At 44.4% G+C, this 22,996-nt stretch overlaps 1 protein-coding gene across 1 annotated transcript in view; it reads right to left on the bottom strand.

Annotated features, from left to right (window-relative positions):
• EXOC4 (exocyst complex component 4) overlaps positions 1-22,996 on the bottom strand; it is a 473,947-nt gene that overhangs the window by 49,038 nt on the left and 401,913 nt on the right. The window contains exons 15-16 of the mRNA XM_009328697.1: positions 19,228-19,383; positions 8,089-8,267 (exon numbers count right to left, since the gene is read on the bottom strand). Coding sequence (XP_009326972.1) covers positions 8,089-8,267; positions 19,228-19,383 — 335 coding nt within the window. The remainder of the gene's footprint in view (positions 1-8,088; positions 8,268-19,227; positions 19,384-22,996) is intronic.

Genomic DNA, 22,996 nt, shown 5'->3' with positions numbered 1-22,996 from the left:
CTCCAACCTGTTTGTAGCAGCTTTATGTAAGTATAAGTACATTTTGTAGCTTCTATTACAACTACAAATGGTGATTAATTAGCAGGTGATCACACAGATGGTTTGGTTTGGACTTCACAGATCCACATTTTACTGTGGCTGAGGATGGCAAAGCTCCCCTGCCCTTGCTTAAGGGGAGTCCCACCTGGGGAAACCCATGCCTCGAGGCAGGTATCTCATTTCTTGATTAAATACCAGCCCCAAGCACACTGTGGACAATGGTGGGGTTTGTAGCAGCAAGGAGATGACATTGGTCATCTCTGCAGCATCCCAGAGATGTCAGCACAGGAACAGGCTGAGCCGTGGGACTTACAAGAGGCACCTGTGTAGATATGAGCCACGGCAATGCAGATAAGATGCCCAAGAAGACCTTTTCCTTTTCGCTCCCTCTGGTTCTCCTCTGAACCAACTAGATCTGAATGAAGATGTCCAACACCATTTTGAACCAGCCATTCCCAGGCCAAATCAATACACCCTACCCAGGTGCAGGGCTTGACATCTGGAGCTTATTTCAGGACTACCCACGTTCATGTAACTTGTGGTCAGCTCAGGGCACGGACAGGGTGAACTTGCGTTTATCTGTAAAACACCCCGTAGACACAAAGTGAGTTAACATGATCCTGATCAAACAGGCTGCAAGGCAGAGGTGGAAAGGGATCGCCCCAGGACACTGGATCTCCATTCGGCCCCAATGCATGCAGAGCTATGAGATGGAAAAAGACATTACGGATGATCGTATTATGAAGGTTCAGAGCACCTGAGAAGGTGATCTGATCACGTTTTGAGCATTTCCAGAAGAGCACCAACTGTTCAGTTAGTGGAACAGAAAAAAAAAAGTATTGGAAAATGAGACTGCTTAAGAAGCTAAAATGGAAAGCTGTCATTTAGACTAAGTTATATTGAAGCAACAGATATTCATCAAATAATACAAGCACTCAAGATTCATCTTCTTAAGTTAATGGCAGATGTTTTGCATTTGTTAGAAATTTGCAGCTTTTTCTGCTTTAGAAATAAATTTACTTTTGTTGCAATAATAAAGCAACAGCATTCACTAAGGCCTTCTCCTGCGCGAGGTCAGGCATGTGTTGATCATCTTTAATCTGGCTTTTAAATAAGGTTCTCTATTAATAGATCTCTACAAAAAAGTTCCCCATGAGCAATCAATACCGCAAGATGTGTTACAAGTTCAGTGACAGAAAAAAAATAAGCTCCAACTTGAGAGAAATATAGCCCCATTTAAGAGCTGAATTCAGTTCATTAGAAACACCGGGGTTAAACACAAAGACCCGTCTGAGTTCACCACCGCTGTGTGGCCTGACTACGAAATGAAAGGCATCAATTTTACCACCGCATCGGACCTGATTTTCATTTGTACTGAGACCCCTTTACACCACTCTGTCAGCAGAAAGGGGCCTTCAAGCGACTGTAAATTATAGCTCCTTTACTCTGGCAGAGTGGTATAAAGGGGCTCCGCCATCAATTTTAAAAGGCATCACTTTCTCGAGTGTTGCAGGATGCTTTCTATTAGCCATCAAAGCCCATTTCAGTACGAGGAGGCATACAGAGCCAGGCAAAAGGGGAGGCTGACCCTCCGGGTGCAAAGTGGTCCAAGATAGTCTTGATCCTGTAATGGCCTTCACTAACCTTCCCAAAGTATTTTGAGATCTATGGCTGGAAAATGTGATGCAAATGCTCAGCATTATCATTCATAACAGAGAGCTAGTGACAGTTAGCTGCAGTATTTGGTAAAAAGCTGTAGCACAAACCTTTTTTTCTCCCTCCTGCTTTTGAATGAAGTCGTGGCTCACCTGAAATGCTGCAAGTCTGGAGGGTGAAGTGCTGCCCCTCTGCAGAAGAAGCGGTGAAGGTGCCTTCCACACGCTGCCTTTTGATTTTGGGGTGAAAGCACCCCTGAACGGGAGAAAATAACCTGCTTTGGAAGCATGCTGGATGAAGAAGTTAAGAGGCTGAATGCCCTTTTAGATACTTCAGAAGGGCCAAACTCTGTCCTTGCACACCCTGCAATGCCCCTAAATGAATCTCCTCATTTTATAACACCTCAAAAACACACTAACAGACCAAACTGCATCCTGACAGTGTTCCTAACCAGACCCAGCTGCCAGGGAAGAGCCGTGCTCTTTTTGCAACACAAACAGGTGGAGCCAACGACTCCTAAGCGTTATTGTTGGTGTCCTCATTGTGATTTTACTTCTCAGCGTTTCTGCAATTAAATCCCCCTGGTTCACAACCCCACGCGAGATTGAGGCCTCTAATTTGGAAACCACAGGATTACAGTGCAATGTGGCAGTGGGAATTAAGTGCTACAGGAAAATGGTTGCATTCCCGGATAAAGCCTGTGACGGGAACAAACTCCACGCTGGCTTTTTGTATGGTGCAAGGTACAATTTCAATTGCTTGGATGGGTGGAAAAAAAAAAAGAGATAAGAATCCAATGGGAAAGGACTTCCTTGGGAAGAACAAGAGGGATTTATCTCCCAATCTGCATATTGGCATCTGCATCACTTTGAGTATCAACACCACTTAAACACCCTGCTTATGGCTGTCACGGTGGGACTGATGGCAGAGGTGGGGGCAGGCAGGCCACGGTCGGAGGGGGCAGGCAGCGTCCTGCCTGGAGCTGGGTCTTTCCACCCCCCTCCGCCCCCCGAATACGGCTCATGTGAAATGGGGAGGGAGAGCTGGAAAGCCACATTCTCCCGACGGTCTGTGCAAACCACTCCTTTGGAAAGGGAGCGCGGCGTTTCCACATTTCTCATTAAACGTGCATGCAGCTGGCTTAACCAAACACAGTAATTAGCTCCGCGTCTAACGCAAATCACCGGAGTGGAGACCCAGCTCTGCCAGTGAGCAATTGCAATTCACGTCTGTGGAGAGACGAGCAGGTAGTGGAGGAACGGCTTCATCCTGTTTGTTCTGCTGCGGGTACAGCTTTGCTGACAGCAGCAGGGTTAAGATGTCCTCAAGGGCACGGCAGTCCCAGCGATGGAGTGAGCCCTCGGAGAAGGTCTTCCATGCATCACCTCTAACACTGGGATGCTTCCCCCATAGGTAGGAAGGGTTGAGCTGCAGAGGTTAATTCCAAATACGTACTCATATTTTTCCTCAATTATTAAGAGTTCACCTTCTAGTTTCTGCCACTGCAGAAACAGGGTCAGCCTGACGTCTATTTGAAGCCAGGTTTGTGTCAAAGACTTTGAATCTTTGCTTTTTAAGGAATCTTTGTTCTAGTGCCAACTTCCAAGGGACACCAGGAGACAGGGAGGAGCTGGTATTGAAAGTCAAGAGCTTTGACAACTGTCAAAGAAATCATCGGTTTAGGTCTGGTTTTAAAAAACAGTGTTTTGAGTCCTTCACGCTTTTGAAGCTTTTCTCCAAGGAAAAGGGTAAGTGTGCGTGTATATGTGTGGTTTTCAAATACAGGAGGATCCTCACCCAACTGCATGAATCCAGGACCTGGGGTGCTACATAAAGCCAACAAACAGCCCACAATAAAAACACTCAGAGTTTTTTTCCATTTCTGTCTTGATTTCAATACCGTCCTGACCCAATGCTTCCTCTCGGGGGGGGTCTTTGATGCCCTCCCTACTTTGCCTAAATATTTAGCCTCAGGATCCATTTCTAAAGAGATTTTTTTGTGTGTGTGGAGAATGTAATGGCAGGAGAGGAGGTGTCTGTCTTGCGACTACTGCCCAAGTCCTGTTTTTCTAGATAAAACTGTTAAGGTGCTAAAATGGTATTATTCTTCCTTAAGGGCAAGAAAGAGAAAGCACACACCGAAAGTGAACATGGATACAGTGAGCAAACCTTTGGGTGGACGCAAGAGTATCTACTGATCTATAAACATACGTGGACACATGGTACACATGCAAAAACTTTACTTCCAATAAGCCATCTAGAAGAGAAAGACAATCCTGTTTTATGTGAGCTCCATGAGAAAGTCATTTCAAATTCAACATTTAAGCCAGTCAGTTGTGAACTGCTGACTACAACGATCTGAAGTTATGAGATGCCAACAGCTGGCTGAATTTAAAAGGGTAGCTGCAACTCAGTAAGCTAATGGCTAATCTTTCATCTTCTTACCTACTCACAGCATGCGACCATCTTAAAAATGTAAGGATTGTCCCAACTCCTTCATCGTGCATAATAATTCCTTCTTTGTAAAATATTCAGAGGGCTTCAGAAGACTGAAGCTCTGGCAAGGGAAAAGGATGAGTGTATGTTGTATCTGCAGAGAAGCAGGAGAGGAAGAGGAGAGGAAACCCTACTTCCATTTTCATAGAAAACCTATTTAAAATTTACTTGACTTCCTCAGTTAATTCATCTTCTTCCAGCAACTTTAATCCTTAAATGGTTATTGTTAAAAAGAAGTTTGTATTCCCTCAAAAGACAAGAGCAAAAGAAAATGACTTTGTCATATCTGACTGGTTCAGAAAATATAAAATCCAATTCTGAAGGAGTGCAGATAAGGGAAGAGCTATGGAAGAGCCATCAGCTTAGCAAACACTAAATAATGAAGAATGCAGAGACTGCCCAGCATGATAAAACACTCTATTAGCAAGACTGTTTTTAAATGAGTGATAATTGTGGCACATCCGCAGCAAACGGTCGTTGAATTTTTATCTCTAGGAAGGGGCCTTTTGACAGCCCAACCAAAAAGCCACCAACAGGTAGCCCCCTTTTTAGGATTTCGCAAAACATGTCCATACCTGCCCAACTCCACCTTGTTGTTTCTGAATACTTACAGCTATGCCTAGAAATTGCCCATTCGCAGCCAAGGAAGCTTTGCTGGAAAAGCTACTGACTTTCTACAGGGAAGGAACACAGGGCCACCACAGCCATGTCATGGACTTGTTGGAGATTACAGTATTTCGGGCATTGCACCGAAAATTCTGGTCCCAATTGCTCACCAAGAGCTTTGATGATGCCCTGAGTGGGACCAAGATTTAATCTCAAGTTGCTGGGACAGAAAAAAGAAACCATCAAAGACCTGGACGTGTGTTCTCATCATGCATTGGCCCAACACGTGGTAAGCCTGGAAGATAAAACCCCACCACTGCTACCAGTTAATGGCATTACTGCTCTTGTTCAAGCATAGACACTTCAATGTAGCATCTAGTCCAAGGAGAAAAATAAAGCAGAAGACAGAGTTGCTCAAAGGAGTGTAACAACTGCCATCTGCCCAAAGTCAGCTACCCAAAAAGCGAGCTGGGTGACTAACGGCCCGTTGACTTGCATATGATGAACCATGGATTCCAGCTGCATTGACCTGGAATGCTTGGGTTTCACGTGGGCATGTCTTAAAGACAAAGTTACCGATGCTGAAATGACAAAGCTGGCTGCACTTACAGCGATCTGAATCTGACTTTGGTGAGCTTCAGTGCATGGCAGAACCCCCCTTTATTTAGCTTTACTTTTGGTCAGTTATTTCCCTTCCTCCCTCCCTCCCTCCCCCGATGCTCATTAACATGCTGCGGCTTCCAGCAATGAGATGCTCAGAAATTCAGATGATCAAACCGCGACAGAAAAGAACAAGATAACTCGTATGACAGTTGAGCATTATGGCGTTAACATGGTATGAATCTTTGAACCAATAGGGAGTTTTAACTCTTCCTCCTCTCAGCTCAGTCCGAGCACATTTGCATTGCTCTTCTCCCCCTGTCCAGGTGGGATGGAAAGAGACATCTCATCTCGTTTTTCCTCTGTTGTTTATTCTTCCTATTCTCCAAAAGAATTGCACTCCCCTGTATATATCATCGTAGCTTGCTGGATTTGTAAATACATCTGACTTGTACCACCACCTCTGCCCCACGGCATCACTTTTACTTCTCTCAGATAGGTTGCAGTCAGCTCTATTGATGTTCCATTTATGAGATATACTCCACCAGGTTTCATTTATAACCATGAGGTCAACAGCCTCTATCATTTTCTAACACTGCTCGTTCTTCCTCTTGTTTCAGATACTCCTGGCATTTGTGTACAGACATTTTAGTGCATTGGTATAAAGTTATTACACAGGAAGATGAATTTTTATTGTCAGGAGGACGCTGCCAAGTGAAATATTACACTTCGTACTTTTATGTTTATTCACTGCTGCATGTAATGTCCTCTCAGAAGCCTGAAAGTCACGCTTATGCCCTTTTATGTTTGGAAAATATTGATTTATTAAAAAAATTGAGTTTCAACTAGAACTGAAATTATAAATGATGTTTTTATTTTTAACATCTTTGACTGTCAGAGCACACCTCCTCAGCCCCAAGAACTCTCCCGGTAACTAAAGTTCTGTGAATAAATATTTGGCTACTGAACTTTGACAGCATTTTCCATTGGGTTTTGTTTTCTTTTATTTTTTTTTATAATCTTCTAAAGTACACCCTGTGAGAGCACAGCAATTCTTCTCGTCACTCAGGTATGGAGAACTCAAAGTATGGGTTACGGGAATATTAAAGCTACCCGTAGTATTTTGGGTCTTTAATTGTTAGCTGATTGTATAATCTTAATCATCCTTCTGGATCCCAACAAACTGATCGCGGACAGCTGGAGTAAACAGTTTAAAGGTCCTGCTCTAGAGCAGAGTTATAAACCATAGGAAGGATTGTCAGTCAACCAGAGATGCTCTGCTGTCGAGGGACAATTATTTTAACGGCGATATAACGCTACGACTTCATTTTGTACCAGCAAATTTCCCCCATCACCTCCCAGAAAATAAGGCTGAGCTGATTTTCAATGCCAAATTCCCACGAGAGCTCAGAAGATCTGGCTGCCCACAATCCTGCACCTCTGTGGGTACCTTCCCCCAGGACTCTGCTCAATATTTGCAAGACAAACTGCAGAAATGCCACGTATCCTCACTACGTCCCCATGTGTCCTGGGATCCCACCAAGCTGTGCGGATTTTTTTACGCAGTGCTTTTCTTCTCCTCTGCTCCTCACCTACAGCACAGCGTAGATGCCTCTTTCCACACCCGATGCAGCTGCATTTAATATAACCCCTAGACAACAGGGGATGTTCAATATTTGTAAAACACACAATATTTTATTACAGGGATCTAGGGCAACATGAAGTGCTCTAACAAATGCACGGCCACCTCCCCAGGGTCAACCTGTGACACAGAATAGCTATTGGGAATGTCTTGGTAGGCAGGTGAGACCCAAACCCCTGGTCGTAGGAGAAGCTTAACCCCATGTCAGCTGAGCTATAGGTGTCTCCTCGCGAGTTAATAACAGTGGAAAGGCATCAGTGGAAAGCAGCAGAGCTGAGGTCTGTTAATGCTGAGCTCTACTTCTGGGGCACAGCCACAACCGTCCTCTGAACATGACCCCGTGCGGACAACGCCAATGACAGTGAGAAGAGGAGAAGCAAACACTAATCACGTCTCTAGCACTTTCCAGACAGAAAAAAATCACTATTCCCCAGGGGAGGGAACGAAAACTGAAGCACAGAGAAGCGAAATGATCTCACAAAGGTAGTGCAGGCAATCCTAGACAGCCGGGAACAGAAGTGGTGTCTCCAAGCTCCCCTGTCTCTGCCTTCCTGGCACCTCGGTTCACCAAGGGTTCCTTCTGCCTTTGCAGGCTGAGCATCTGTGCCCCAGTGACATGCACGTTAGGGCATTCCTCATTAAGATCTGTTCAATTTCTCTACTGAATTTATAATACACATATATTTTTAAGTATTCAGCGATCTAGGATGCTTTAAAGAAAATTAAACCTGTCTCGGCACTGACACCTGCTCCTGTGCAATGTCATTAGCAGGGACTGCTGAAAAGCTCAAGCATTGAAAGACCCGTCAGAGGTTATACTAGAAGTGATGCTCCTGGCACCACCTCACGTGGTGCCCACCACAGTCTGAGCAGATGTCACACCACAGCATTGACTAGGAAGAGAGAGATGGAACTGCTTTGCTTTCTACTTCCCTCTGACATAAACCCGCTTTGAAATCGAGAACAAAAGATGCCCACTCCTGCTAAAATCGCGTATTTATGCTGGTTTCCATTTCTAAGACAAAGGTTCTCCTATGGGAGCTACTTACTCTGGGTGGATGAGAGGTTGGAGAAGGCTGCCTTGGTGCGACCTGCTAACCACTCCAGGCTCTCGTGCATGTTGGCCAAGGCCTTCAGGTCGCTGACGTCCCTCAGAATCTCCTGCTGAGGGATGAGTTTATCTCCCAGGTTGCCAATGAGAACTTCTGACTCTTTGCCGAAAGCAGCCCTGAAATGCAAACCAAAGCCACCCTCAGAAATACAGCACAGGACAGCAAGGGGGAGACAAGAGTTACACCGTGGAGAAGGTCAAACCAGCCAATGTAGAACTGTTCCAGCGTGGGGTCTCAAGAACGTTGCCTGGTGGAGTTTTTGAAGTCTCGTTACAGTGAATAACACCTCTATCTCAGGGAGGTTTTTTTCTATCCTTCTCCCTGCATTTACAATCTCTGAATTTCACCTCATTCCTCATAGTTACAAACGTCATCCCAATCAACTCTCACACCTCTTCGCCCCACCCAGCATTTACACCTTGCTGAGACATGCAGGTGCTTTCCGTGTCACCCTGGGATACGTATAAATAATGCACATGCAGTACTTTTAATCTTCCCTTGTAAATCAGCTCTTCCCATTGCTGATTCACTTTTTTTTCACACATCTGTCAAAAGAAATCTCTGGTGAAACCTGATGGCTTATCATGACAAAGTGACAAACAAATGATTTTGAATATCGGTCCATGCATTATTTTACTGGCACAGAGGTAGCACCTGGTGAAAAATGATGACCAAGACAAACGTGTTTACCCCCAAAAAGCTGAAAAAAAGTTCTTTCAAGGTGTGTAACTGCTCACTCCACTGTCACGTTCCATCTTTTGCGTTCAGATTTAGCTTTCCCGACACTTGTCTCCACGAAGAGCACGTTCGGTTATGTCCCAGAAGTATTTGCACGGCAAATATTCTCATTGCTTTTGCAGGTAAAGGAGGAGACTCCGGCATGACTTTTTGTGTACCATTAGGATGGAGAAAATCAGGACATAGTTTCTACATCTAATTACAATAGCTCCTGGCTGAAACCAAGTGCATTTCATTGAAAGACTCTAAGTGACAGCACATTTGCCATGGTCCTCAGTACACTCTTCTCATCATTAGTTGCTCTTTTTGTTATGAATTTGCATTCCACTTTCATTCAACTTTGCAAATCTCCACTTCCTGTCATTAGCTCTTTTATGAACTTACAATGAGGAATCATGCTGCTGAGCATAATAGCTGCAACGAGCTGCAGCAAAATAATCCCATCAGTGGCATTTTATATACTATCTAAGCAGTTTTATTGCCAGCGTCTCCCTAGATTTGTGGGACTTCACTGTCACTTGAGGAGAAAAAAAAAAAAACACCACCCTGAAATGGTTTTAAATTGCTCAATTGAATTCATCAAAGGCAAAAAATAAAAATAGCCTTCTTTAAAAAAGTCTCTTCGAGGATTTTCTTCTGCTTGACAACAAAAAATATGCTGCCTTAGGCTGTATCCCGCATGCTATGGCTTGGGAGGAATCCTTATCTGTTGGCTGTGTCTGAGGACTGAGACAGAGGAACATCTCCCACTCCAGTGGACTATGGCAGTGGTAATTCAGCTGTTCTTCCTCTCTGTAAGATGGGCTTAACTTTGATCCTCTCTGGCTATTGAAAATAGATTAAATCCTTTCTGAACCTCAGGAAAGCCCTTAACAAGCCCCCCTGACTGGGCATTTCTTAGATAGTCATAAGAGGCTACAAAGCTCTGGGGAGTGAGGACAGCTGAGCGACTCATCCAAAGTCCAAATGGGTGTTTGAAGGTGAATACAAGGTTGAACCGGGTGGACAAGCTCATAGCCGGGCTAGACCATTTTTTTTTTCGGCAAAGCATGATCATTCCTTCAAGTAAAACATGTTATTGACTTCTACAGCAAACACGGAACGCTTCACTTGGCTCTACCCACCCACAAACACTCAGATATCCTCACCTGTTCCTGTGGAGCCAAAGATCTTTCATAGATAGCTTTTTCCCCTCTAACCAAACCACTCCTGTTGACTTAGACTATCAAATCCCACTGGCAACTGCATCAATCTTGGCAGTGTTAGGTTTGCGGTTGGACTCGATGATCTTCAAGATCTTTTCCAACCTAAATGATTCTATGATTGTATGATTCTATGATAATCACTCAGAAAAATAAGAAATGAAACATTTGGTGAATTTCTACCTTCGTTGACACGGCTTTCCAATACAAAATGCCACAGAAAAAGCACTTCTTTGGGAACCACAATTTGAGAGCTGTTAAATGAGGAGTCACTACCACGCCACTGCCCCCAACCGTGATTACAAATTTGTTTTTATTGCAGGGACAACTCTTCTGCCTTCCCACACGCAAAGAGAAACAGTTTTGGCACCGCTTTGGATGGATAGCCTGTGCATGAATAATACAGTGCTTTCAGTCAGGCTGGGAAAAATCTATATAATACAAAGCATGGTGTATTTCCTATTTTTGCTCCTGGGAGGAATACAAATAAGGTCTTCGGCGGGAAGCTATACTCTAAAATGTTGTTGGGATCAATGCGATTCTGCCACTCGCTCTAAAACAACAGAAGTTTGCATCAAAAGGGCAGCAAATATATTCAGTTATTTTCTTTAGTACGTATCCTTGACTGCAGAAACCCCGATTCACTCTTTCGCACAAACTGAAACCTATAATAGAGACAACCTTCAGGAAGTAACTCCCTTTTAGAAGACAACTTTAAAGAGTTCTGGTGGATTCCTGTAATTTCAATTTAAACCTGCTGTTAGCAAATGTCTCCCTGAAGCAAATTTTCGCTCATGTTCTGGATGCCTGCTTGAGAGAATATTCACTACATGCCTTTGTCTTTAATAAATCTGCAAGGCTAAACACTTAACGGGAAGGGTATAAAAAACCAAATCAACTGAATATCCAACCTTAACTCTGCTCTTTTGAATGCCCGCATTAACATAGCATCTTCAGACCTTCGATTCCCATACAGTTTTCAGCCAATACTTGCCACATTTGTATCTGTGTGTATCTAAGACAGAGCCAGCACAAAGAGATCTGCAGCCACCTTCCGCGTTTAATTTACGAGTTTTTGATGGTTCAGTGGGTACCCTTGGTTTCAATTACCACGATTTTGAAAATTTAAATCCCATCCTACCTTACCCATGAAATTTGCTTTGGACTTTGCCAAAGCTTCTGAGAACAATAAAAGATCCTGCAACTTTTGGTGAGCACCCAAAGATGGAAATTTCCAGTAACGGAGATGATATATTTTAGAAAGCGAGAAAACCTCATAACCAAGTGGTTCATAACAGAGTGTTTTACAGAACTGTAACAAAAGGCAACGCTCCACTCTCCTGCAATTAATTCAGCCGTGCATATACCCACGCTCAAGACGGAGATTAATAGTGCATATCAACTACACTGTGAATAAAGCAAATTCAAGTGCCTTTCTTCACTGTCCAGCTGTTTCTTTGTGGGAGCTCACTCTTCCTTATGCCAATATCTGATGCTGGTGCCACACTGCTTCATTGCCCTTTAGTCTCAGTTCCCACAGGATTTGTACGCACTGCAATAGGGCTCACTCTTAAATCTCCATTTTGTCAGAGCAGCCCGGCTGTGCTAGCTTCATCGTCGGATTAACTAAGCACCTCATTTTGTTTCCCTTTGTTAAACCATCTTAATTTCTATTTTTTTTTTTACTTTCCAAACACAGTGACCAGCAACGCGTCCGCTTTAGATCTCATGGACACCGTAGAGGATGCATAGGGCATCCTTGGCGTGGTACCAGCAGGGATGGGGAGAGGCCGGTGTCCTGGTTCCCCAAAGAAGTCTTCCGCAGGCAGACCGGCTTCCCCCTCCTCTCCTCTAGCAACCAAGAGCAATGATGATGTTTTTAAAGGATGAGCTGTTAATAAAATTAAACAACCTACTGAGGTAAACTGCCTGGAAACAGAGGGACTGATGACAATATACAAGGTTTCCCCTCATCCTTGTTTCAGCATATACATGAGAGGACGGGAAACTCGTATGCGAGGGAAGAAAGGCCAGGGAAGAGCATGTGTGATAAATCAAGATGACCTGTGCTACGTTTAAGGCACTCTGACCGTGCCAGAGCAGGGCTGAAAAGCAGCCAAGTGTCCACATCAATACTGCAGGACGAGGTAGGAGGTCTCTCATGTACCCTTGGCAGCAGCTTTACGTTCACTTACTGCTCCTCTCCCTTTTCTCTGCCAAGAAATTAGTGTCAATTATCCCTTCGGCAAATAACGCCAAGGAAAAAGCTCACTGGGAGGGTGCGTGGAGCTGTAGGAGGAGGGGGACGCACCAAGCAACCCCCTTGGGAGCCCCCCCAGGAACACACTGACCCAACGTGGACCTACTGTCCTTTCTCACACCCTCTCGACCGCAGACCTCAGAGGGATGCTTTCCGCTGAGCATCGGATGCTTGCAGAGGAGAAGTAACAAAATGAATTTAAACTGCTGCTAAGAGCAGCGGGCAGAGCTGTGGCTGTAGAGGAAATATCCTAAAAATATCTATTAAAGTGTGAACAGGACAAAGATGCAAATGCTCTAGGAAGAGCTGGCAAAACAAGGATTACTGCTTTGTCACGGTGTTGGACCAAAACCACATTAAATTGAACATCCATGAAAATGTTAGTGAAAACAATTACTGGGTAAAAGCTTGCCATATAACAACTCAATCTGCTACCTAATATAAAGCACTTAAAATACATATAGTATATTATATACACAGTCTCAAAACATGATACACATTATAATGGAAAGATTATAATGATAGTATGCACATCAGTTTCATTGCACCTTTGCAGATTCTTTTGGATCAGTAGATTTTTCTATGTATTTATGTCATATAGGAATTTCTATAATCCATTTGTTTTCTGTTCCTGCACTTGAGCCACAAGTCAGCCTGGAGACCGTGCTTAAAAACTATATAGAAACTACCCAGGCAGACAGATTTCCCTTTGACAAATTCAAAGAAATTCCTATTATGTTCTTATTTATAGAGGAAGAGAGAAAAGGTGGTTTGTTACTTCATCTTGCACCAGAATTTGTTCAACAATCATAACAAAATCATGCAAGCACCAAAACAAGTAACCCACGTGGGCTTTTTCTGCAAAGGGAAGCTCTCTGAAATGATTTGCTGCCGCAAGAACAATAAAACCCAGCCCAGCCATCTTCCTGCAGAAGATGCCATTTCACTTCTTTCAAAGATTCAGCACCTGAAGGTATTTTAAAAATTCAGCACATGAGGACACTTTTTGCAGCACATCCAAACAGCATTGTAGTCCTGATGAAAAGCTCCTGCAAAGGATCCTCAGTGGATATAAATTCACCCCACCAACTTGAGGTATTCAGCTTTAAAGGACTGAAGATCTAGCCCACCCTAAAAATGACCCAGATTTGAGGTTCACTGGGATTTACAAAGCCTCGACAACAATTTGTGCATCTCTATTAGGGACCGGCGCGATCGGTGCCAGCACTCCCCGGCAGCTCCAAATCTCTGCTGAGAGGTCGCAACACTGTCAAAAAGCAGACATCACTAATTGACAATTTTAAGCTGTAACATCACACGCCATCTTCTCGCTTAAATTTATTTGAATATTCTGGTCTTGTTAAGTTTATATTATACAATTTATCACAGCAGACAAGGAAGTGTCTTGGAGTATATTGTGTAGCTCTAATGATGTGATTTAGCGATACAGAATCTTGTTAAAGCAGGAGCTGTTATTAAATCTTTGTGGAGAAGCTGAATCGCCACGTTTCCACTCTGCCTTCCCCCTCCATCCCTGCTAGGCAGTTTAGGGGCACACACATCACCCAAAAAAAGTACGTTGGAAGAGCTGGGCATCGCTGCACTCATTTCAATAGACAATGCAATTTGTAGGATTAATGAATCTGAAGCTGGGAGATTCTTCCTGGATTCAGGTTCAGAATATATGTAATCCTCAAAAACCCCCAAATCCAGCCCAAATCCTCCAAAACTTCTTTGTCTTCACAGGACAAGCAAAGGCAGAGGGAAACTCCTCAGATATGGAGGTGCCCTGTGAAGATCCAGGTGCTCACTCAATTTTACACCTCTCAGATGAGACTCCCAGTAGCAATAGGATTTAGTATTGGCTGTGCTCACGATGAAGCACATTTTCCCGTAGGATCCAAAAGAGAGATCTAGAAACCCATTTCACATAAAGGAGTAGACTGTCATCAAATGGAAATGGCTCACACCTATGGTACACTCAGATTCATAGTCCCAGTAGAGGGAAAAAAGGTCTACAGCCTGCTGCCAATCTTCCAAAAATCATCCTTTCACCCTTTAAAAGTACTGTGAATATAATAAATAGAGCCTGAGAAATTGGAGGGAGATCTTTTATACTTGAGAGAAGAAGAAACAAGGAAAGAGAGAGAAAAGCTACAACTGAGAATGGGAGGGAGAGCTAAGAGGTAAAGAAAGGGAAAAGCCTTCCATAAAACATCAAGGTTTCAGAAAAGGATCACGTGGCAGGAGAAGCACTAAGACAGCAAAAGAGAATAAAAATAATGGAAAGCTCCAAACCCAACACTACAAAAACCACCCACCAGACAGCAGATGCAACAGCCCGAGATTTTGCTTTTGATGAAAACCTTGGCCAGTGCCTTCTTGCTGCCCAGAGAGGTGGAACAAGAGAAGACCACCCTACCCCAAGGTAGGACCTGAACTCCATGCTTCTGCCATCATGGCTCTCCCTTTGCACCAAGGGAAGGACTTGATGGTCCAATGCAAATTGTCCCAGCTCATTCCCAATTCTGCTTTCTGGGCTTGCACAGACTGTTTATTTACACAATGGGAAGTTTACAGAATGTTGATCCCTTCAGAAACAGCTGAAGTAATTCAAGCTGTGACCAATCCTAGGAGCTCTGTGCCAACCTCCCGAGTTTACTGCCCTCAAGCACCCTCTGGGGAAGAGCTCATGGGAGCCTTTCTAATTCACTGCGGTGCAAAATCATGCCTCAGACCACTAGCTCCTTTAACTCTGCATCTTGCTCCAGGGCTAACCAAAGCTTTGCATCTGGAGTACAGATGTGCTCGATCGCCCACCATCAGCTATGCGCGCTCTGCCCCATGAAAAGGAAAGGAGAGGAGATTTCATTCTCTGGCGGGTACCCCGGTGTCTTTGCTGCCGTTGGGTGGATGATGTGCTCTCCCAGGGCACAGGTGAGATGTGCTGCATGCCCCAAGGGAGCTGAGGCGACCTTCCCACGACACAGTCCCAATATATATCCAAAACTGGAGGGTACCTTTCTCGCTCCCACCATGCCTTCTGAAGGGACACCCTTTAGCCCATCCCTGCTCTCTTCCTCTAGCCTGACATTTTTGTCTTGTCCAACAGTGACGCATTTCCAAAGCAGGCCCGCATCTGCACGCAGGCTCCACTTTTACATTGGAAGTACAATCTGAGGATCGGCATCAACTAAACCAAGGGAAGAGAAGAGATCCCAATAAGCAGCAGGGATAGGGTAACTGTCCTGACCAATGCCATTTGGGATGATTTGGTGAAGGATCTGCTGTTGCAGAGGTATCCTTCCACGTTGCTCAAATACACCCTCTCCTTTTGGTGCAGAGCAAGTGAGGATGAGCATCCGCAAGTGAACAGGACATGCAGGGGAGGAAGCAGCAGGCAGGTGGAGCACCCTGCAGTCAGGGTTATCCTCATTAAAAAAACCAAAAGCAGTGAAAGGAAAAGTCACGTGGTACATGGAGATGCTGAGAAGTGTTTTTTTTATTGCTCCATTAACTTTAGCCTGAGAATCTGATCCCAAGTTCGGTGTTCAGAAGCTTGCTGGAGTCAAAAGGTGAGAGGGAAATCAGCGTCCCCCTCCTAACACAGGTTTGGTATCTCAGATCGGCAACCAGAATAATCTGCGCTGTGGTGTGATCTTCAGACCAGTGTGGGATTTCCAGGCAAATGTGTTGCCCCGTGACTTGCCAGCACGCCTTCCTCAGCGCCCCGAAGTCATAGTTTCCCTCGGGTGCGCAGGGCCCCTTGCCACCCCTTGTGCTGCAGAGCTGCACCGAAACCCAAGAATTTCTGCTGTAACTCGAGCGCGACCATATCTGAAGCTCTTTTTACATCGCTTTTCCTCGCCAAAGGCAAACCTGGAAATGATACATCTTTGGATTTTATCACCAACGTATCTGATTCAGTAATGAACTGAAGGCTAACCTTTCTAAAGCGATAAGGGCAGCGTATTTCACACTCACCCCAGTGCCAAATAGCCTTCAGAGCTTTAAAAACTAATTATACGAATAGAGGCATGACTTTTCTTTCCTTTCTCCCCTTGCCAAGTTCTGAGCTACTATAATATGCTCAATCAGGTCCCTTTGTCTGGCCAACCGCACCAGAATATTAATGGGGAGATTCTGCTAGTATCTTACCCTGCCTTTTGACATCTATTCGCAAAAGAGATAGTGGCGGGTTAGGACAACAAAATCAATCACTGTCAACACAGATATGCATGAGGATTTTTTGCAAAGACATCGCGCTTGGATTCTTCTTTTTAATTAAACAAATGAGTTACAGGAAACTTGGGGAGGGGGAGGGAAGGAAAACTGTGCACTGATATCTCTTCCTGCCACCGTACAAAAACTGGTGGTAAACTTTCAGGACATATTTAATTTAGCAACTTTCATAAAGGGATGCTGTCGAGTAGCTCAAGCACTGCTGTCAGCCTTGTTTTATGTCCAAACAGAGCATGCTCCCATGTTTCACTAAGCTTAAACCTTCCTTTCCAGGAAAGGATGCTTAGTCCTGTCCCTGCTAGCTGAGGAGTGGGGTCCGTGAACACAGGTGGATATCTGTATATCAAGGTTTTAAGTATCTTGGACGGTTAAAGTGAGAATGAAATGAGCTCTCCCAGGCCTTCCCATCACAGCCATGACCCTAATAACCAAGGTATCCTCAGGACCCATTTCCCTTTGGCTCCACTGCAGTGTTCAGGCAGCGATGGCTACGGGAGAATTATTCCCAATTCATCAGCAGCGCCAAGAGGAAGAGAAAGAAGCAACAGCAGCGGAGAAATCATGTTCCTTTGTATTAGGAGAAAGCCTGAAAAAAGTCTGCTTAAATGGAAAGAAGAAAAAAAAAAGTTGGACAAGCAATTAATTTTATTTTGAAGCTTTCAGGAGAGATCTATTCAACCATGCACGGATTCTTGACGAAGTTTATAAGCCATGTCACTTACCATCAATGGCTAAAACTGGCCCAGACCAATTACGATCATTTAAATTAATGCTACAGGAGCATTCACACGGCGCTCTGAGGAGCTGAGGCTTAACACGTGATACTCTGTGCAAACAGATACCAGGAGAAGATCTTTGTCCTAATGTCTAGGCTAAAAAAAAAAGGCACAGTACAGGAGCTTTTCCCAGTGAATTCAATGTAGATGACGTAACAGGCTTTCCATTCCAACACCTCCGATACAATTTCACAAAATACTTCAATTAATGGATAGTAAAGTGACAATACTGGAATAGAATGCCTATTAGGATCAAAATGTTGGCACTGCTAGCATCAGACTGAGCTTGGCCATCAGTTTTAGCCTGGCCAGGAATTCACACTAGCAGGTTACGCTCAGCCAGTAGTACCCAGCATTGCATCCACGGGAGCTCTGGTGTCCCACGCTGATGGCTCAGAAATCAGAGTAAGAGCCATGAGGGCTTCCCAGCACCTTTCTGTGCCAAGAAACAAACGATAAATGCAAAGGCAAAGATGGAGGCTAGGACTCAATCCATGAGTCTCAAAAAACCCACGGACTGCACAAAGACCCCAAGGGCTCTGCATCCTCACCCTTCCACTATCACTGAAGATTTTTTAAAACACTGGCAAAGCTGATTATCCTCACTGCAGTATGAGCAAACATTTCTGTGACTAGCCATATTTTATAATCTTCGTCGTTCCTCTCTCTAGACTGCATCATCTTTATGTTACTGTGCTTGCATTCAGTGAATAAGTAAAATGACAATCTGGGCAAATTAGACTTTAATTTTCAACAGCTTCACTTACTCCTACAGTTTTATAGCCAAATGCCAATCAAGAAAGTGATGAATAGTGATGGGAATGTGCAGACAAGCTATTTGACTCGCTGGAATGACAAAGAGGACCTGTTTCTTCAGGATGCGTCAACAATTCAGACTAAGCCATTTACAGTGTGCAGGGAAAGGCAATCTGCCTACTTACAGGCTTCCACTTGTAAAAGTGAAAGGAAAAGGTAGAAACAACCTGTTTTGGACACAGTAAGTTGCCTCTGAAAGAATCCCCTCTGGAGATAGCAATATTTTTCATTTGACTCTCCTTACGTAGCTCCTGGGGTTGGGATGGAGGAGAAACACCGCCAGGTCATGGCTCAAACGGAGGACAGCTTTGGTGACGCCAGTTCTGGGAATTCCTGCCCAGTACAACCAGTTGGCCCCTCCAATAGGTCACAGACTGCTGCTCTCTTCATTGCATGGGTGATCAGGGTAAGCACCATCAACCTGGACAAGGATCTACCTGAATTAAAAATGACCCTTCCTTTCCCTCCCCAATCCCAGCCACTTTCCTGACTCATTTCACAAGCACGATTCTTCAAATACCCACGTCTGAGCAACAAGAGTGAGCAGAAATGAGCAATAAGGTCAGGAAAGCAGCAAGCTGGCGCTGCCACTGAAGCCTCCTTATGGAACTATGGCCTCCCTCTCTTCTGTCCTTGCTGCATCTGAGGAGCAGCTCTGCTTTTTCCTTTCTCTTGAAGGATAAAGAGCTTCAGGATGGTTTATCCACCAATCTGTCGTATGACTGATAAGAAAAGCCCTGAAACATCCCCAAAACAGATTAATTTCCCTAACGATTTCTCGTTCTCAACAGAACCAAATCCAGGACACACACAAGAAGCTCTCAGTTCAGCAAAGCTGGTACCTGGCTTTAAAATCATGCAGCATAACAGCACGTGGACTTGAGTTTCCTAATTCCACTTGAGGAAAAACTACATCTCAACCTCTTCTCAAACATGGGGACACAACGGCTATGCAAACACCGTAATTACTGTGTTTCCAGCAGGTTTTACCATTGTTGCTACTCTCCTTGAAACCCTTTTACAACTTCATAAAATATTTTACCTTATAAAGTCTTCCTCCTCCTCTCTCTTGGGTCTCAGTTGCTTGGGCTGAGCCATGTTGCTCCAGTTGGGCAGAGATTTCAGGAGCCTGCTAATGTCATCGTCTTTAGCCCAGGACGCGCTGATCACCAGCTTTTCATCTGACTGCACGATGCTCCTACAGGGAAAGTAGCAACAATCACATTAGTGCGAAGCAAATTGTACTTTTCACGCAATTCTGCACATATTCATTAAAATCCCCATCACATACAAATGTGCATTGAGCATTAAGGAAGGGGTCCAAAGAGGAATTCAGCAAAGCTCGTGTGGAGGGCACGGCAACACGGGTGGACAGGATATAAAATTCTCTCAAACTCACAACTCTTGATGTATTTTGCTAGAGTCCTTCAAGGGAAAAAAGGCTATATTCTCCCCACCCTTGAAATCATTCAACTTGCAATCATTTACACAACCGGAGGAGGTCATTCTGTACTAGAAGAGAGAGAAGGTAGTTTCTCCATGGCTCATTTGTTCTCTGCAATCTCAATCGAGCTCGCCAGCTGCTGCTGATTGTGTTGTGACTGCAACGTGGAAACCTGCCCAGGAAGACCTGGGTGGAAGCCACCAGCTCACCGCACACCAGCTGGCCCCGCCTGGGGACCAGGTCTGAAGCAATGAAAGGAAATGAAGGGTCCCGGACCTTCTCTCCAGTCGTCCCAAACATCTAATAATAGAGATTTCAGCTGAATTGTACGTATGTGTGAAATCGAATCAAAGATCATAGAATCATAGAATCAAATCATAGAATTGTTTAGGTTGCAAAAGACCTTTATGATCATCAAGTCCAACCGTTCACAGCATATTCCAGTTAGGAAGACTTTCCCTGTTTAATATTTTTGGCAGCGTAACTAATCTGAAATCCTCACTGGCAATTGCAGGAGACAAACGGGATGCTGTAGTTGGAGGAATCACTTAGCTGCCTATTTTTTGTGTCAGGATTGCTCAGGAACAACCATCAGCACAGTCCTTCGTCAATGTTTGCTACTTCACTGGCACACTGGTGAGCAGAGAAAGTCCCCTCCCACTCTTGGGTTGTTCAGTAGACCGCAAGGATCTGGGAGGTGTTTTTCTACCTCTTAGAAAAGGCAAGTGGGAGTTAGGGCTGCTGGTGTTTCCTTCTAGATCCTATCACCGATTTCCTTCTCTGGTGAGCATCTGGAAGGTTCTTCTTCTAGGAGGTCCTTGCACGGTGACCAGTTTGGACTGCTTCTCCAGTCCAAGAAGCAGGTGCCACCCGTCCACATCACTCAAAGCAAAAGCATGGTGGTGACCTCTCTGATGGGCAGCAGTGGGATCTTTTCTGCTCTCTGTAATGGGAACATGGCAAACCCACCGAACAACCAGCACAATGTGACTTGAGGAAGGAAGCATCTGAAAAGACAAGGTCTCAGAGGTCCTGTTCCTATGGAGAGGCTTAGCTGCAGCTTAACAACAGAATCAAGATCTCCCTCATGTGCTAAGAGACTGATCACCTTCTACTATGCAAAAACACAGAAAGGGCTCCGGGACCTGTGTTTGCCCCTCAAACACCCACCACCCCTTGCTCACAAGGCTACAAGACACCTAGAAATAATGCATTGCTGCGTCCTGCAATGCAAGGGGCTGAAGAAGTGTAAATGCCGGACAGATCTTTTTCTGTTACTGTCCCCCAGAAGAAATGGCTTCTCCAACATGGATAGAAACTTTCTGCATCAAAAAGATGCAGCGATTCAACACTGGATCTGTCAACCAAGAACGGGAGTTGCTGGGTGCTGCAGTATGGACGTATCTGTGCTGGCTCAGCCCATCTCAGCTCAATGTGGACCCTGCAGAGCCATTTAGAATAGACTAGAATAGACTATTTTTCAGTTGGAAGGGACCTACAATGATTGTCTAGTCCAACTGCCTGACCAGTTCAGGGCTGATCAAAAGTTAAGGGCATTGTCCAAATGCCTCCGAAACACTGCCAGGCATGGGGCATCGACCACCTCTCTAGGAAGCCTGTTCCAGTGTTGGACCACCCTCTCGGTAAAGAAATGCTTCCTAATGTCCAGTCTGAACCTCCCGTTTACTCGGCTGCACACTTCTGGATCCAAGCCAGGACGTTGCATGGGGCAAACAGATGCTCAGAGCTGTCACTAGCATTCAGGTGGTGATTTTGGGAAGGGTCATGCAAGATCACATGAAGACCCCGCACATTTCTAAGGGGTTTATGTGGATTAACCGGTCTCGTTTTAAATTTCCTGAAAGGTATGTTTTGGTCAATAAATAGAAATAAAGGTAACAACACACTGAGCATCTGCGTTTTGAAAAGGAAAATAGCGAAAAAGGCATTGAGATAGGAGCCAACGCTGATCTATCTTGAAACAGAGCAGATTACTTCTTTTCCCACCAGCACAGAGCAACCTATCACTCCTTTCACCTACCACCAAGAAAACAACCTCTGCTCAGTAAGTACACACGATTTGTGAAAATGAATTTGTCACATGCACTTACACATAAATTTTCCTTCTCTTTAAATTTCATGTTCAATCTGCCACAGACAAAAGAATGAATTTTGTTTCCAGCCACAGAAGACCTCGGTGTCAAAATTTCAATTTGGCCTTCTGCTGCTGTTAAGAACTTGGTGTTTTTCCACTTACGAAAAAAGGTCTCTTTTTTTCACCCCGGTGAAAACCGAGGGGAAAAAAAAAGCTCCACCAGAATCTCTGACATCCGAGATGGAAAAACTGAATTTGATGATATCTGGCCATTTCTCTGCCAAGGAAAGACAACTGTTCCATTGAATATATTAGCCAGTGCTTTGTCCTCTCCAGATTTAAATGACTGAAGCAATAGTCTCCTTCCCTTGGGAGTCTATTTCACAGTTGAACAAATCTAACTCTTGGACAAAAAAAAAAAAAAAAAAAATCCTGATACTGTGCTCGCGTTTTATTTTACCCAATTTCATCCCATTACTCCCTGTTATTTCCCCTTACAGCAGCCTCAGCACTCACCACTTTTACTCTCTTCAATTATTTACAGCCTTATCATAGCCCTTCAGATGTCTACGAATGCAAGTCATCTCTGGGAGTCTTCTGATGGAGTTATACAGAGGACAGAGCTACCTCTCTGTTTTATGATCTTTATTATCTGCTGTCCTCAAAAATCCTATTGCTTTTTGGAGTGGGTGTTGGGGGAGGAGAGAGGGGAGGCTGTTTAGCTGCTACAGCAAGTTGCAACTGAGCTTTTCTAGGGTCAGTGTTTTCTGAGAGCCTAACCCACACGATTCCTGCTTTTCTCACCTTTTGACCATGTGGTACTCACGGGTCCATGAGCCACTGGAGCCCTAAGCCAAATTCTCCATCGAAATCAATAGGGAGCTTCAAATTAATCGATGCTGGGACATTGTCACCACTATGTGCGTCCCTTGGAATTACGTCCCCGTTCTTTCCCATGATTGCAACACCTCCTAATTTTTATTGACAGGTTGGTTTTACTCCAAACACCCCCTCATGAAGGAAGATGTTAATAGGGTGGTACATACCCCCATCTCCGTTAGATGCTCAGCTTTCCCCATCAATTAAAAATTCCCTTTCCCCCACCTTCTCTTTCTAGCATCTCAGCCAGTTTTCAACCTCCGTAACTTCTTATCAATGTCAACCTAATTCGGGTCCTCAAGTAAATTATCACAAGACAGGATGACATGTTTTAGTACAGCTCAGAACGCTTCCTTTCAAACAGCCCCCCTTCTCCCAAACTCCTGTGTAATT

This window comes from Pygoscelis adeliae, unplaced genomic scaffold (genome assembly GCF_000699105.1).
Source record: "Pygoscelis adeliae isolate BGI_AS28 unplaced genomic scaffold, ASM69910v1 Scaffold207, whole genome shotgun sequence".
NCBI classification, from domain to species: domain Eukaryota; kingdom Metazoa; phylum Chordata; class Aves; order Sphenisciformes; family Spheniscidae; genus Pygoscelis; species Pygoscelis adeliae.
This window is presented reverse-complemented; position numbering and strand designations above follow the sequence as displayed.